This window comes from Suricata suricatta, chromosome 12, assembly GCF_006229205.1.
Source record: "Suricata suricatta isolate VVHF042 chromosome 12, meerkat_22Aug2017_6uvM2_HiC, whole genome shotgun sequence".
Lineage (NCBI taxonomy): Eukaryota > Metazoa > Chordata > Mammalia > Carnivora > Herpestidae > Suricata > Suricata suricatta.
Genome location: NC_043711.1, coordinates 7184763 through 7199381, shown reverse-complemented (window position 1 = coordinate 7199381; position 14619 = coordinate 7184763). Strand labels below are relative to the sequence as shown.

Sequence of the window (14619 nt, the reverse complement as noted above, 5' to 3'; positions counted from 1 at the left end):
GGAGAGCGCGTGCATGAGCAGAGGAGGAAGGGGGGAGAGAGTCCCAGTCAGGCTCTAGACTGTCAGCGTAGAGCCCAATACAGGGTTTGAACTCCCAAACCACGAGATCATGACCTGGAGCCAAGCTGAAGAGTCGGATGCTTAACCGACTGAGTCATCCAGGTGCCCCTAAAGCTTTATTTATTTATTTACCCGCTTACTTATTTTGAGAGTGAGAACAGGGAGGGCTAGAGAGCAGGAGAGACTGAGAATCCCAGGCAGGCTCTGTGCCATCAGCGCAGAGTCCAGTGTGGGGGCTTGATCGGACAAACTGTGAGATGATGACCTGAGCCAAAATCCAGAGTCGGACGCTTAACCGACTGAGCCGCCCAGGCGCTCACGGTTGTGGCACGTTTAATGCATTTGCTCCTGCTGCCGTTAGCTGCCTTCTGACTGGTCTAACAGCAGTTGCCGTGTGCAGTGTAATGATGCTGCTTAGCCCTCGTGGTTAGAAACCCAGCGGCTTACTGAGAAAACATGCGTCTGTGACGGTACTTTTCCTGGTGACTGGAGGCCCAAACCCAGATAATACCAGATGGTCACACGTCCATTTTCGTTTTGACTTTGCCGCAGGATCAGCTTTGTAAGTTGAAGGGAAGTCTGTAGGTTTTGCGTGTGGGAGTAAATGCCTTCCTGCTACTGATGGAGCAAACTCCAGATCCCCCTCTTTGCGACTGGCTTTCTCGGCCATGGCACTGCTGACTTTTGGGGGCCAGGTAATCCCCTGCTGTGGAGGAGGCGGGCAGTCCTGTGGCTTATAGCACGTAGCTGCGCCCTGACCTCCCCTCACTAGATGCCAGTAGTGATCCCCGTCACCCCTCTGTTGTCCCCACCAAAATCCTCCTCAGACCCTGCTGGGTTGGGGCACCGGGTAAAATTACTCTGGCCAAGAGGTACTGGACTAAGGGGTCTCTGGGGTCGCTGGGCTGCCACTGTTCTTGAGGTAGGCTTGACAACCTGTCGTAAGACCCACGGATTCTAATTTTAGAAATTAGATGTTACCGTCCATGACCTTTATTCAGATGTCTATAGTTAGGTTTAGGTTACCTGCTTTTAAGTGGGAAACTGAGGCACAGAGGGACCTGCTTGTTCAGATCAGTGGCCAAGTCTCTTTACTCTTAGGAAGACTCTTTTGCAGACAAGAGCGGGCCGGCTCTGGTGATAGCGATAGCTCTCCTCCGTGTGCACCTGGTTTAGGGGCCTTCCTGCACCCTAACCTTCTAGAGGCTCACGTAGCCTTTTCATCTGGCTTTTCCAAGAAACTACCATTTCACTGACAGCGTGCGTGAGGCCTGGGCAGCTTCGTGAAGGCTTGTCGAAACGTTCCAGTGCTAGAGTAAGACCCCGTGTATCCGGCCGGTAGTATCAGATGATGTTGGTCACATCAGTCCTCGTACAGAGATCCTCCTTTTTAGTCCGTTTAGTTTTGAGAACTTACTATGTTTTAAAAGTGGGTATTCACATGCATTTAGTAAAATTCCTAAATGGTACAAAAGAATGTTTGCTGCATAGAGCTCCCCTCTCCTGAACTTCCAGAGCAGGGAAGAGGCAAGGATTTATCAGTTTCCTCTATATTGTTTGAGAGAGAGCAAGAAAGAGGTTTAGTATAACCTCTCCCATCAGTTCTCTAGAGCAACCAGAGGTCTGTCTGTTTAAGATTAATTTTAAGTAACTGGCTCCCGACGTAAGGCTGGTAAGGGAGGCTGAAGCCTGCAGGACAGGCTGGCGGGCTGGAGGCTCCGGCAGAGCTGACGCAGCTCCAGGGTGAAGGTCCCCTCGAGGCCAAATATTCCATCTGCACACCTACACGCGTACAGATTTTTGTGTATGTGTTGCCTGTGATAGAATACAGCGAGGTTGTGTGTGACTTCCCCAGACTTCTCCTGTGGAAGCAGCTCCTGGAACCGTAAGCCAGCCGCAAACCCAGGAGAGTGACAATATCTCTACAACCCAGACCTTATCCAGACTTTACCGGGTTTCGTGTGTATACGTACTCGAGTGTGCGGATTCTTGTAACCTCCACCTCGCCTCGAGCAGGATACAGATCTATTTCATCACTGCCGTGCATTTATGTCTCGTGAATACACGTAGCTGCCCTGGAGACGGCCCACGGTGGGAAATGGTACCCGGGGGCGTTGTTCCGGGAAGAGCTGTGCCCAGCTTGTCTGTCCTCCTCGCTCCCTGATGGCAATCCCATACTATTTTGGTTCTTTCTAATACTGAAGTGTTCCTGACGGGAGGTGGAGGATCTCGGATTCTTTTACAGGGCGTCACTGGAACATGTGCTGGGCCAACTCCCGGGCCTCCCCTTCACCGTGACGGTGGCGGCACATCACTGCCAGACTGCCGCTTGCCCAGATCTTCCCCCCAAACCCAGCCCCCCCATTTTTAACTGTGCCAAATGTACTTAGTATTGTCACCCATGCTCTTCATGTTGCTCTTCTTTGAAATGAATATTCTTGTATTTCTCCCTTCTCTCCACACAGGAGGAAAAGAGGCGGAGAGTTACATCCAGAGAACAGTAAGAATGCTTAATATCCCTGTTCTGTTCAATGTGCAATCTTCATTACTGCAACGACTCTTCTGAAAAGTTGCAGAGAGCTTTCTTTTGAGTTGCCATGGCAACCATAGATGGCTCAAGAATGCTGAATTTGGGGTCAGATTATTAGCCTTTAATTCATGGAGAATTCTCATTGTAAAGAAAGAATTGAGGGCAACCGGGCCATTGTTAGAACCAGATCTAAAGGTCCGGTTAAATTTTAAAGTAGGCTGTGCCTTTCAGGGCCTCTGAGATGAAGATTGTTCTCTGGGGTAGGAAGCGGAGGACCTTGTGAGGACTGGCAGGGGAAGGGTCGGGGAAAGTCACCCTTGGGGTGTGTGTTACTTTGCTTGACAGAGTTGCTAGACCGCTCCCTGCAGAAGAACCGGAGAGAGTAGGACCTGGAACACACATGGAAGAAGAGGAGGAAAGAGATGAAAAAGTAAAGCCTGGTCACATCCAAGTTTGTCCATTGTACTTTACTCGGAGTCCCCGTTTGGTTTCAGGAAGGGGGTCACTGGGAGGGGGGCACTATAGGAACAAAAGGACTTTTCTGCTGATCAAAATGACCTTGACATTAGCCAGAATGCTTCTCAGACTCCTTTTTCTGTGGTTCTTCCCCTGGAAGGGGGAGTCGTGTGGTTGTGGTGATAGAGACACTGGCCTTAGGCTTGGGGGTAGCCAGACCTTGTGCTCTTCCATCAGTGACAGAATTTCAGTCTCTGTCCCTGCCCATCTGCCTCCCTCGTTCACCAGGTCTTTGTGGGAATCTGACTTTCAAACACCTGGGGTGCTAGAATTCTATAACATCATCCATATATGAAGTTGCATTTTTTTTTTTTTAAGTTTAGAGAGTGAGTGAGTGAGTATGTGAGCAGGGGAGGGGCAGAGAGAGAGAATCCCAAGCAGGTTCCATGCTGACAGCCAGAGCCTGATGTGGGGCTTGATCTCTGCATCTGTGAGATCATGACCTGAGCGGAAACCAAGAATCAGCTGCTCAACCGACTGAGTCACCCAGGTGCCCCTAAAGTTATATTCTTCATGCAGTCAGACCATATCTCCCCAGGCCTTCCCCAGACCTCCACCTTCTCTATAAAATCCGAATTCAAGGTTCTGTGAAAGACAGACAGTGCCACCTGAACCCCCTTGAGGAGAGGACCGGAGAGGGAATGGGGTTTGATCCTGGAAGCCTCACCATTAGACAGTATTTTTCTGTAGGACAAAGGGCTAACGTTGGGCAGCCACAGGTGATGGAGCGATACCGGGCCCTGTTTCGTGTCCTCTCTGGGCATCAGAAGTTTTCTACTGGGACACCTGAGTGGCTCAGTCGGTTGAGTGTCCAACTCTTGATTTCGGCTCAGGTCATGATCTCCTGGCTCATGAGACTGAACCTTGAATTGGGCTCTATTGAGCTTGGAGCCTGCTTAAGATTCTCTCCCTCTCCCCTACATGCATGCACCTGTTCCCCCTCCCCCCCTCTCAGAATATCTAGAGGTTTCTTACAAACTTTGAATGGAGGGTAAAGGATGGGTGTCTGTTATTGCTCTAGTTAGGGATCAACTAAGCATATGGCAGTTCCTGAGCCATTTGGTGTTTAAAGCTAGCCTTGCCTTGATCACCTCTCCTACCCTGACACTAGTTAGATAGCAGCTCTGGTCCAGCTCATTTGGGAGCAGGCAGCTCTAGTGGGCTATCTCAACCCCCTCCAAGGCGCTTTGGGCACGGTTGAAATTCCTTGCCTGTGGTCACACTCCCAGTACCTCTTCTTGCAGTAGATCGGTCTGCAGTGTCTTTCTTTTCTTAACATCACTAACCCTTGTGGTCTCTTTACAAAATGTGGAGTTTGAGGCTGAATTCAACTCTGGACCTTTTCCAGAAAGGTGTGCTTAGCTCTTTAAACTCGGGTTCAAAAGGATCGCTGTCAGTGTTTGAGGCGGAGCCCTTGTTGAGAGTGGGCCATCCTGCTTCATGTTTTCATTACAGCTTCCTGGTTCTCCCAGCCAGCTGTCTGTGAGGTTGTCCCCACTTAACTCCTGACGGGTGACTGAGGGGTTCGGGGGCAAAGCACTTAGTTTACAGAACTCTTAGACCCTCTACTTCTGCTTCCTTACCCCACCAAAAAAACCCCACCCTTGCTGTCTTGAAGATAGATCGTCTTTACTTCCACCGGCTAGACTGTAAGATCAGTTTAGGTATTGTTTCCGTAGAACACTTCAATAGAAAGATCAGGGCTAAATGGGAAATTAACTAGTTTCTTTTTTAACACCCCCCCACCTTCTTAGGGAGAAAAGAGGCTCAGAAGTCAAACCAAAGAACCGTAAGTATAGTTAACATTCCTTTGTGCACTTCCTAGTGTGAAACTTAACTGCTAAAATGTTCTGGTAAACACAGTCGGGCAGAGCATTAGGTGTGTAAGTCGTGTGTGTGTGTGTGTGTGTGTGTGTGTGTGTGTGTGTGTGTGTGGTTGCTCTTGGGGGAGGTCAGGGCACCGGAGTGAAGGCTGAGCTCGGCTGCCTGGGACCCAAGACCCTTCCTCAGCAAGCAGGGTCGGGTGGGGGGCTGGGGCGCGGGCTGAGCCGCAGGGTGCCTCCTGTGTGGAAGATGCTGGGTGATCACAGTTGCTGAGTCTCAGTGACTTAAGACGTGTGCTGAGCTTCCAAGTCTGCCTCCTGGTGCCCGTCCACTGGTCTTGGCCAGGCTCGGTGGAGAGGGTGGGGATGACGTGGCCAGCCTGGGCATGGCTTCGTGGCAGAGTGCGAGGGCAGAGGTGAAGAGCACTTCGGGTCTCTGGACACCCAGTTGGCTGAAGGAAATGTCGAGATTGGGCCTGTGCCTAGGGGTGGGCAGAGCACTCAAACGGAGCGGCAGGGCCCTGCCGTGCAGATACTGTGTGGGTGGTCGGCCTCCCACGGTTGCTGATGCGGGTCCATATCAGACCAGCTCTCGTGAACCTACACAGGGTCCACCTCTGGGCCAGACACTTGCTTTCTGCCACTGCGGGCAGAGTCCCCATCGGGTTACAGGAAATCAGTGGAGTCCAATTTGGCGGGGGTGGGGGGGATTGTTTTAGGCTACTGTTTATTTAAACTATTTGCTTCATTTATATGAAGTATTGATGGCATTCTAAAGATCGAAAGTTCTGAAGTAATAAATGGCTTTCCGGCTTCCTGTAGGGATGACCTGCCCTTCAGTGGGAAAAGGCAATCCGTGCTCTGGGCCTGGGGAGGGGACTCTAAGCCACCACTGGGGTGCTTGCAGCGGCGACAGCCTCCCTGAGCTGACTGGGGTGGATGTGTCCGGTTTTGTGTGACAGGACACCTAAACTGAGGTCCCAGGAGGAGCTGGACAGAGAAGGAAGAACGGAAGCGCAGGCCGAAACGGATGAAGGAGACGAAAGGGTAAAGACTGAATCTTTGTTTCTTAAATTCCACTTTTCTTCTGTTCCCATTTGGTCAGGACACAAGGTGTGGGGCAGGGCTCTCGGTTCAAATCCAGCCCTACCCATGGGGCGACTCTGGGAAAGTTCCCTGACCCCCCTCGTGGGGGTTGGTGGTTGTCGCATGCCCATGAGCGGTCCACGGTCTGCCTCTCCGCAACGGGGGACGGGGCTGTGTGCGCCTTGACGAAGCTGTGCGTGTCCGGCCGCTCTGGATCTTTCCCTTGGATGCGCCAGTCATGGCAGTGTTCCTCTGCCACCCTCCTGAGTTCTGAGTCTAGGTCTCCCTGTCCTGCCAGCCTTCCCCGTTGAGCTAAGTGAACACATTTAAACTCTGAAACCTTACACGTGGAGAGGCCTTCGTACAAGTCCAGGAGGGCAAGGTCACCTGCAGGGCGTTCTTGCGGCTGAACTCCAGGGGAGGGGAGGATCGTGCACGGGGGGCCGCAGCGCAGGACTTGCCAGCTCTTGTAAGTGTGTGGTCCCTGCCTAAGAGAAGCCCCACTGGGATAATCCCAGGATTGTCTCTGGGTTTTTTTTGTTTTTTGTTTTTTGTTTTTTTTTCTGTTGAGATCTAGATGGTGGAGCCCAAGGTCACGGACTTTCTTCTTCCGACCTGGTTGGCAGCGGGCATCCATTCTCATTCCCTGGCACTGCTTTTGGTGTCACCACCAGCATGCTCTGCCACCTTACGGTCTCTTGCCTTTTCTGGCCAGATAGTGGTTATGTTGCTGTCGGCCCTCGCCAGGAATCCCCGCCAGGCCCCCTAGAGGGGTCCAGGTGACGGTGTCGGGCCGCCCGTTCTCTGCAGACGGAATCTGGCAGGAGCCCTTGCCTCATGGAAGAAAAAGGTGGAAGGATCAAGTATTTGCCCCTTTGTAATATTGGTGGCTCTCCTATTTTAATAGACCCACTCACAGACTTGTTCATCTATGAAGAAAAACTCAATAAATTTATCAGCAAGGCATTTTAGTTCAGAAGACACTAGATTGTTTATATATTAAAAAAAAAAAAGAAGTTGGTGATGGAGTTGGGAATTCTCTTATTTCTTAATTCTCCATGCTACATTGCTAAGTTTTGTCCTCAGTTTTTCCTGCTGTCCCGATGCCCATCTATCTGACGTCTTCACCTCTGACCACATGACATACAGAACTGTACGCACTTTGGCCAACATAAGCTACATGGGTGTAATGTTCGCTTTTACGATGAGCTTTCCTGGGACCAAGTTGGCAAACGATGGCCTAAATCTGGCCCTCTGCACATTTGTATATATATGTATTTTTTTTTTGGGGGGGGGGGGGAACAGAGTCATGGCTTTTCACTTCTGTGTTTCCTCTGGCTGCTTTTGTGTGATGCTGGTGGGTGAGTGGTCATGGCACACACCACGAGCCCTACAAGAGTTGAAAATGTTTTCTGGCTCTTCTTATTTTTATTTTATTTAAAACAATTTTTTAAAATATTTTTACTTATTTTTGAGAGAGACAGAGACAGCGTGAGCAAGGGAGGGTCAGAGAGACAGAGAGGGAGACACAGATTCTGAAGATAGTCTTCAGGCTCTGAGCTGGCTGTCAGCATAGAGCCCTGTGAGGCTCGAACCCATGAACCATGAGATCATGACCTGAGCCGAAGCTGGACGCTTAACCGACTGAGCCACCCAGGCGCCCCTTCTGGCTCTTCTTAGAATCCGTCTGCCGAGTCCTGGCCAGCTCTTGCTTGTAGGGGGTTAGGGAATGGAGTTAAAAATGTGAAGCCTCCTCTCTGACCTGTAGACCCGCCTGGATTTTCCTCTTCTCCGGCTTCATGGTGCTGTGTTCATTAACTGGTACTTTCAGTTTGGTCTTGCTCTTTTCTCAGAAAATAACTTTTTCCCCTCTTCTCTCTCCACCCCTGCTTCACCCTCGAAGGAGGAAAGGAGACCCAGAAGTCAACCCAAAGACCTGTAAGTGGTGGAAACGTGTGTGCCGTGCTTTGTGTAATTTTCGTTACTGAAATTACCATTCTAGAGATGGGTGTCCGTGTCGAGGTTTACGGGGAGGTGCTCGTGTTCTCGGAAGATGGGATCTGCTCGGGCAGGGTTGGATAAGAAATTAGGCTGGGCCTCCTCCCTACCTCTTACCCTCTGCCCCTTGAGTGCCCATCCCATCCCTGCACCTCTCGTGGGTCTCTTCCCTTTTGGCACTTCCCGCTCGGCCCGCTTTAGAGGGGTTCCGGGGTGGGGGCGCAGCTTCTGGAGTTACAGCAACGTATCGGTGGTCGTTCTAGAGCCATTGTGACCAGGGGCCCTCGTTACTGGATGGGAAGAAAGAGTCTGTTGCCCAGCTACATTCTGAATATTCTGCTTTTCAGTAGGGAGGCGTTAGTTTTTGGTTTTGATGTGAGTTGGCAATAGGGTTGTTCTGAGCGAAGATTTGGCGTATGTTTGCCCGATAGCGCTGCCAAGCGGAGACCTGAAGAAAAAGAGGAGAGAGTAAAACCACAGGTTTCTGAAGAAAAAGATGAGGACGAAAAGGTAAGCGCTTGTTTCTTAATCCTCTTGTGTTTCTTACATCCCAAAGTGATTCTTTTTTTTTTTTTTTTTAAGTAAACTTTGTGTCCCGGAGACATGTAAGCACACCCTGACGGAGGCTGCAGAGTGCTCCTCGGCCGGCGGCAGCGCTCCGCGCGTGGCCAGGCGCCTGCGTCGGTCCCTCCCTGTTCTCCGAGCCTCCCTCACCCCTGGCTGAGGCTGAACAGTCCCAGACATTACTGAGACACTTGTAGAAGAACTTCCTGCAAAAGGACTCTTAAATCTCCCCACGAGACCATCATTAACACAATGTCAAGGTCTAGTCTGTTCGGATTTCCCTGCCCACAAAAAAACAGTGGGGACTGTTTGAATCGGGACCCACACAAGGCCTATACAGGGAATTCGGTTTGTATTTGTCCTGTCTCCTCCAGAGTTTTGCCCCTTCCTCTTCCGTGGAATTTATAACGGGAACCGGCTAACCCATCGAGTTTCTGGGTCTTGGTGTCTTGTTTGCATCCCTTTGGAGTTAAACCTCTCTCTCCAGCCCTGTCTCCTACAAACTGATGGCTAGGTCTGGGGGCTCGGACAGATGCAGGCCCCCTGGACTCAGGGGGGTGACAGGTGCTTCCTGTCGCGTCACACTGGAAGGCACAGCCGTCCCTTATAAAGCCCTCTCCGGCTTTCACCTGACGTTTGTAACAGTCATCACTTAAGTCTGTTTCACTGGGAGTTGTGACGTGGTGATAGTGCACAGTGCTCTCATTCCTACATTCACCCAGAATAACTCCAGAAAAAAGCTTCCCGTTTATTTTAATGGTGGCCCAAGCAGAACGGATCAGTACCGCACTTGGGGTGGTTCAACAACGGACATTTCGTTTCCACAGTTCTGGAGACTCGGAGTCTGAGATCAGAGTGCCGCCGGGGTTGGTTCCTGGGGAGGCCTTCTCCCTGGGTCCTCCCGGCCTCTTTCCCGTGCGAACGCGGAGGGAGCCTGGTGTCTCTTCCCCTTCTGAAGAGGACCCCGGCCCAGGAGGCCCAACTTCAAGCCTCGGTCACCTCCTTAAAAGCCCCCTGTTCACGATCCAGCCACCTCCGCGGGGAGGGCTTCAGCGTGAGCTCTAGAGGGACTTCACTTGGTCCGTAGAGCCCTCATCGGTACACCTGTCCTGAGGTGCTGCTGGTGCAGGAGAGCTCAGCTTTTTTAATTTTTAATTTTTTTAAATGCCCTTTATTAGGAGCCTTTTAAGGAAGTCTTTGGTTATAAGAATCTTCTTTTTTTAAATTTTTAAAAATGTTTTATTTATTTTTGATGCAGAGAGAGACAGAGCATGAGAGGGGGAGGAGCAGAGAGAGAATGAGACACAGAACCAGAAGCAGGCTCCAGGCTCTGAGCTAGCTGTCAGCACAGAGCCTGACGCGGGGCTCGAACCCACGAGCATGAGATCTGACCTGAGTGAGCCGAAGTCGGAGGCTCAACCGACTGAGCCACCCAGGCGCCCCTGGTTATAAGAATCTTGAATAGAAGACTCTAGACCTTACTGGTCTTTGACTGTCTTCCTCTTTGCCCCCAGCTAGGCTCTGTGATAACTGTGGGTATAAAGTCCTGGGGTATTGTCCAGCTATAAAATATTCTTGTACCCTCTTTTGTTCTCTCCATTTAGGAAGAGAAGAGACGCAAAACTACATCCAAAGAACCGTAAGCACTTATTTTTCTCCTGGTACAAAGTGGATCATATTAAGATTCTCATTCTAGAAAAAAAGATAAAAGGGTCTTAGTGGGTTGCTAGAGCAGCCTTAGCTCAGCTGTGTATCTGGTGGAGTCTGTGAGCTCAGGACCAGAATGCTCCCAATTCTGCACGAGGGAGGTCCCCGCTGTGTGGTACAGAGACACTGAGGGCCTAGCGCCTTGTCCCCCAGGGCAGCAGCCAGTGCTCACCTGTCGGCAGATTAGGTGTAACTGGGGTAGATTCTTACATGTTCTGATAGGTTAGTTGTTGTTTTAACCCTATCGTTTGCTTTATTCTCAGAATGGAGAAAAAAATGGCTCGAACCAAAACCATGCTGTCGTCCAAGGTAAACCCACAAGTGGGAGGCAAGCCGGGCTGGAGGGGGTGCCCCGAGCTGGCGCTCAGAGCTGTCTGTGTTCCTGTCCCCAGCCCAGTCCACTGCGGTGCACTCAGTGCGGGCAGTACCTGGACGACGCCGAGCTGAAGTACGAGCAGCATCCGCCTGACGCGGTGAGTCCCGGCCCCCTTCCCGGCCCCCTTCCCGGCCCCCACCCCCGCCTCACGGCGCCTGTCTCTCAGGTGGATGAGCCACAGCTGCTGACGAATGAGCGCCTCTCCATCTTCGATGCCAACGAGTCTGGCTTCGAGAGCTATGAGGCCCTTCCCCAACACAAACTGACCTGCTTCAGGTAAAGGAACGCTTCCGCTCCGTTGTAATAGAGCGCTTCCCCGAAGTTCTTGGTATCCTTGGGCCTGGCCCGTAACCTTCCTCGAGGTTCCACCTCCTGGGTGAGCTCCAAAGATGGTGGGAGTGTAGCAGATCTCTGCCGTGTGGTTTGTTAAAATCGTGCGGGTCTGATCTTCAGTCTGTGGGCATCCTGAAGCTCATCCATTCAGACAAGGGCGCGCCACGTTCTGGGTACTGACCTAGGTGTTACAGGTACAACAGCCTTCCTGGGGGCAGAAGCTAAGGTCTGCGTGTCGGGTGGTAGTGGCTATGGCACATGCGAAAGGCATGGTGAGCAGAGGCGGGCTGGGGGGTGGGGGGGGTCGGAATGGGAGGGAAGTGATGGAGCAGAACTCCTTGTGGTATAGCGCGTAAGCTGAGAGACAGCTGGGGAGGAGCACCCAAGCAGAGGGAACAGCAGATACAGAGACAGCGGGGGGGCTCCTGTCGGCTGCGGAGGACTCAGGGATGAGGCTGGTGTGGCCGGAGTTGCGGGAGCAGAGGGGTGGGTTGCGGGCTAGATCCCCAGGGCTGTGCAGGCTGTGGCGGAGGCCCTCGAGTTTTTGGGGTGAAGGTCCTGGTGTCTGGCCTGCGCCTTTGGGAAGGCCCAGACAAGCCTGCGAGTACACAGTCTCCGCGTCCTGCACACTGTCCTGTTCCGCTGCCCGCGGGCTGCAGTTACTCTCAGAGGCTTCACTTTCTTTGTGGGACATGGCTTGGATCCGGGACCAGCCCACGGTTCCTTGATTCATGCTTTGCCAGGTGCTTCTCCCTCCCTGAGGAGAATGGTGGGGGCGGATCGCCTCTACTGCACCTGCTGTGGGCCTCGGCTAGGCCTCCCTTTCCTACCGCCCGTGCCCCACAGCAGGCTGGGGGCTCTCCTGCCCTAGTCGAAACCCTCCGCCGTCTCTCGTGCGGCACGTCTCACATCTCACGCTCCTGTCGGCGGTTGGCTGTATCCCCCTCTCGAACATGATCCAAGTCCTGATCTGTCAGGATGCTGTCCGTCTACCAGTGGTGCCCAGGGCCTGGCCTGACCTCTGCCTGACAGTACATCAGAACTGTGTCCCTGTGGCTGGTGTGCGTGCCCTCCTGCCTCCCTGTTGGGTTTCTCAGGACCGAGAAGCCGTCCTTGGGAGAGCGAATGTCAGAGCTCAGGGGTGGGGCTCTTGGCTTCCTCCTCTTTTTTGTTAATTAAAAAAAAATTTTTTTTCTTAAAGTTTTACTTATTTTTGAGAGAGACAGCATGAGCAGGGGAGGGTCAGAGAGAAGAGACACAAAATCCAAAGACAAGCTCCAGGCTCTGAGCTGTCAGCACACAGCCCGACACAGGGCTTGAACCTATGAACCGCGAGATCATGACCTGAGCCCAAGTCAGCTGCTTAACCAACTGAGCCACCCAGGCGCCCCTCTTGGCTTCCTCTTTGAGAGAGGGTCTGCTGTAGGGTGGGGAGGCAGCACTAAGGACACTTCACAGGGATAATGTCACTGGAGCCAGACTGCTGGAGTTATTTCGGGACTCTGCTTATCTCTGGTACTTGGGCTGAACGTGGCAGGTGGAAACCAGTCTTGGGCAGGGTCTATTCTGCGAACTCGTGGGTCCTGCCTCTGCCTAGAACTCAGAACTTCTCCCTGTTGTCACCTCTACTGACAGGGCCCATGGACAGCTTGTTGGGCTGGGCACTGTATCCTCCCTCCTCTTTAAGTCCTCGGTATCCTCCCCTCCCTGGCTGTGTGTCCATCTTTCCTACTGGACTTAAGTCCCGAGGGCAGAGCGATGACCTGTGTCTATCTACCATGCCTGGCACATAGGAGTTTCAGTTCAGGGTGTCGATGTTTGCATTTCTGAAGTTCTGCGTTTCAGGATGAGGATTTCTGGCTTCCAAGGGTCTAGGCTGTGGGAGTGCAGTGGGGGTGGTGCTCTGTGACCTGTAGATTCTGCGTGGCCTGCCTGGGCCTTCGTGCCATGGGATGGTACCTCTGGCCCGGAAGGTGGTCTTTGAGGCCAATATGAGCCGTTCCGTAAGTGGAAAGACACCCCCAACACACACATACACACCCTGACTTCACGTTCTTCTGAAGTGTGACTGGGTGGTAGGACTGTAGATGGCCTCCAACTCGATTTAACCTCCGAGTGAGGCAGAAGTCGGCCCTTCCGTTTCTTTACGTCTGTTTTCATGCTGTTATGTAGTAGGTCTTGCTGTGCTGCTTATTAAGGTGAAATTCCCGTAACACTAAGCACGTATGAAACATGGAGTAAGTAAATGCAGAGGAAGCCGAGTGGGGATTGCCAGGGGCAGGGATGGAATAGGAAGTCCAGACTGTTTCCTGGAGAGGAGGTTTTCTTTGGGGATAGTGAAAATGTTCTGGAGCTAGGTCAAGGTGACGGCCCCAGCTGTAAGCGGCGCGTGTCTGAGAAGCCAATGTTTGTCCCGTAGCAGTGTGCCGGGAAGATGCAGTGCGTTGTTCCCTCGTGAGGTTTCCCGTGACCTCACTGTAAGCCTCCCTGACCTCTGGGTGTCACCGTTGTAGATGCCTAGGTCTGCAGACACCAAGGTCCTCTTGATGCATAGGTGGGAGGGGTGGGTGGAAAGTGGATGAGGACACTGTGCCGATCCAGTGTTCTGACTGCCGAGAAGGGGAGAATCCAGGACTTGCATGTGTTCCTGTCCCCTTGGGTCTGACCTTGACTGCACTTCTGCCTGCCTTCACTGGTTGGGTGGCAATAACCACTCTCTGTCGCCTGTCTAGCGTGTACTGTAAGCGTGGTCACCTGTGCCCGATCGACACTGGTCTCATTGAGAAGAACGTTGAGCTCTTCTTTTCCGGTTCAGCAAAGCCAATATACGATGACGACCCGTCTCTTGAAGGTGAGTGGAACATTCGAGGTTACGTTTGGGACAGAGATCTTCAAGCTAACCTGCAAAGCACTACTCGGCGGGAAGCGCCGTCCCTCAGAGTTAGGGCTTGAGACTGTGCGGTGAACAGCTGTTAGCAGGCTCGCTCTGGCGGCTCAGGACTGCCGGTTCGGCTGACCCGTCCCCTCGGGGCTGTTCAGAGTGCCACTGGCCCTTCTGGGGCTTGATAGGAGTCCTAGCTCTTAGTTCGTTTCTTTTCAGGAAACTTTCTTTGTCCTAGGTGGTGTCAATGGCAAAAATCTTGGCCCCATTAATGAGTGGTGGATCACCGGCTTTGATGGAGGCGAAAAGGCGCTCATTGGCTTCAGCACCTGTAAGTGTGCGGCCAGCTGTGGACTGCGGCGGGATCCCAAAGGGGCCTTTGTTCCTGTCCTCCCGGGGCTTGGTTGGGCTGTGGGAGGGACAGTTCAGGCTCACGTGAACGCACGTGAGTAACTTGTGACCATGTGGGCACCACGTCGTTAGGATGGTTTCTATTAGGAGACTGTTAGGATGGCTTTTCTGTGGGAGTTACTGCTGGCCCTCCGGTTAGAAGAGCAAGTCCTATCCTGACAGCTCAAACCCAGACGGAATTCTGAAACCAAGAGAGGAGCCAAAATAAGACCACTTGGCCAATCTCCCATTCTCTAGCCATCTTCCTTCTCTTCTTTTTAAAAAACTTTTTGTTTAATCTCTACACACAGGGTGGGACTCAAACTCCTGACCCTGAGATCACAAGTCCTGTATT

The 14619-nt window shown here is 52.3% G+C and overlaps 1 protein-coding gene across 4 annotated transcripts in view; it reads left to right on the top strand.

The window, feature by feature from the left end:
* Positions 1-14619, top strand: part of DNMT1 (DNA methyltransferase 1) — a 46611-nt gene that overhangs the window by 14818 nt on the left and 17174 nt on the right. For all 4 annotated transcript variants that reach the window (XM_029916274.1, XM_029916273.1, XM_029916275.1 and 1 more), the window contains 12 exons: positions 2526-2560; positions 2936-3020; positions 4861-4895; positions 5892-5976; positions 7919-7953; positions 8445-8523; positions 10182-10216; positions 10548-10593; positions 10677-10757; positions 10827-10936; positions 13726-13844; positions 14113-14205. In XM_029916274.1, the coding sequence (XP_029772134.1) occupies positions 2526-2560; positions 2936-3020; positions 4861-4895; positions 5892-5976; positions 7919-7953; positions 8445-8523; positions 10182-10216; positions 10548-10593; positions 10677-10757; positions 10827-10936; positions 13726-13844; positions 14113-14205 (838 nt within the window). The remainder of the gene's footprint in view (positions 1-2525; positions 2561-2935; positions 3021-4860; positions 4896-5891; positions 5977-7918; positions 7954-8444; positions 8524-10181; positions 10217-10547; positions 10594-10676; positions 10758-10826; positions 10937-13725; positions 13845-14112; positions 14206-14619) is intronic.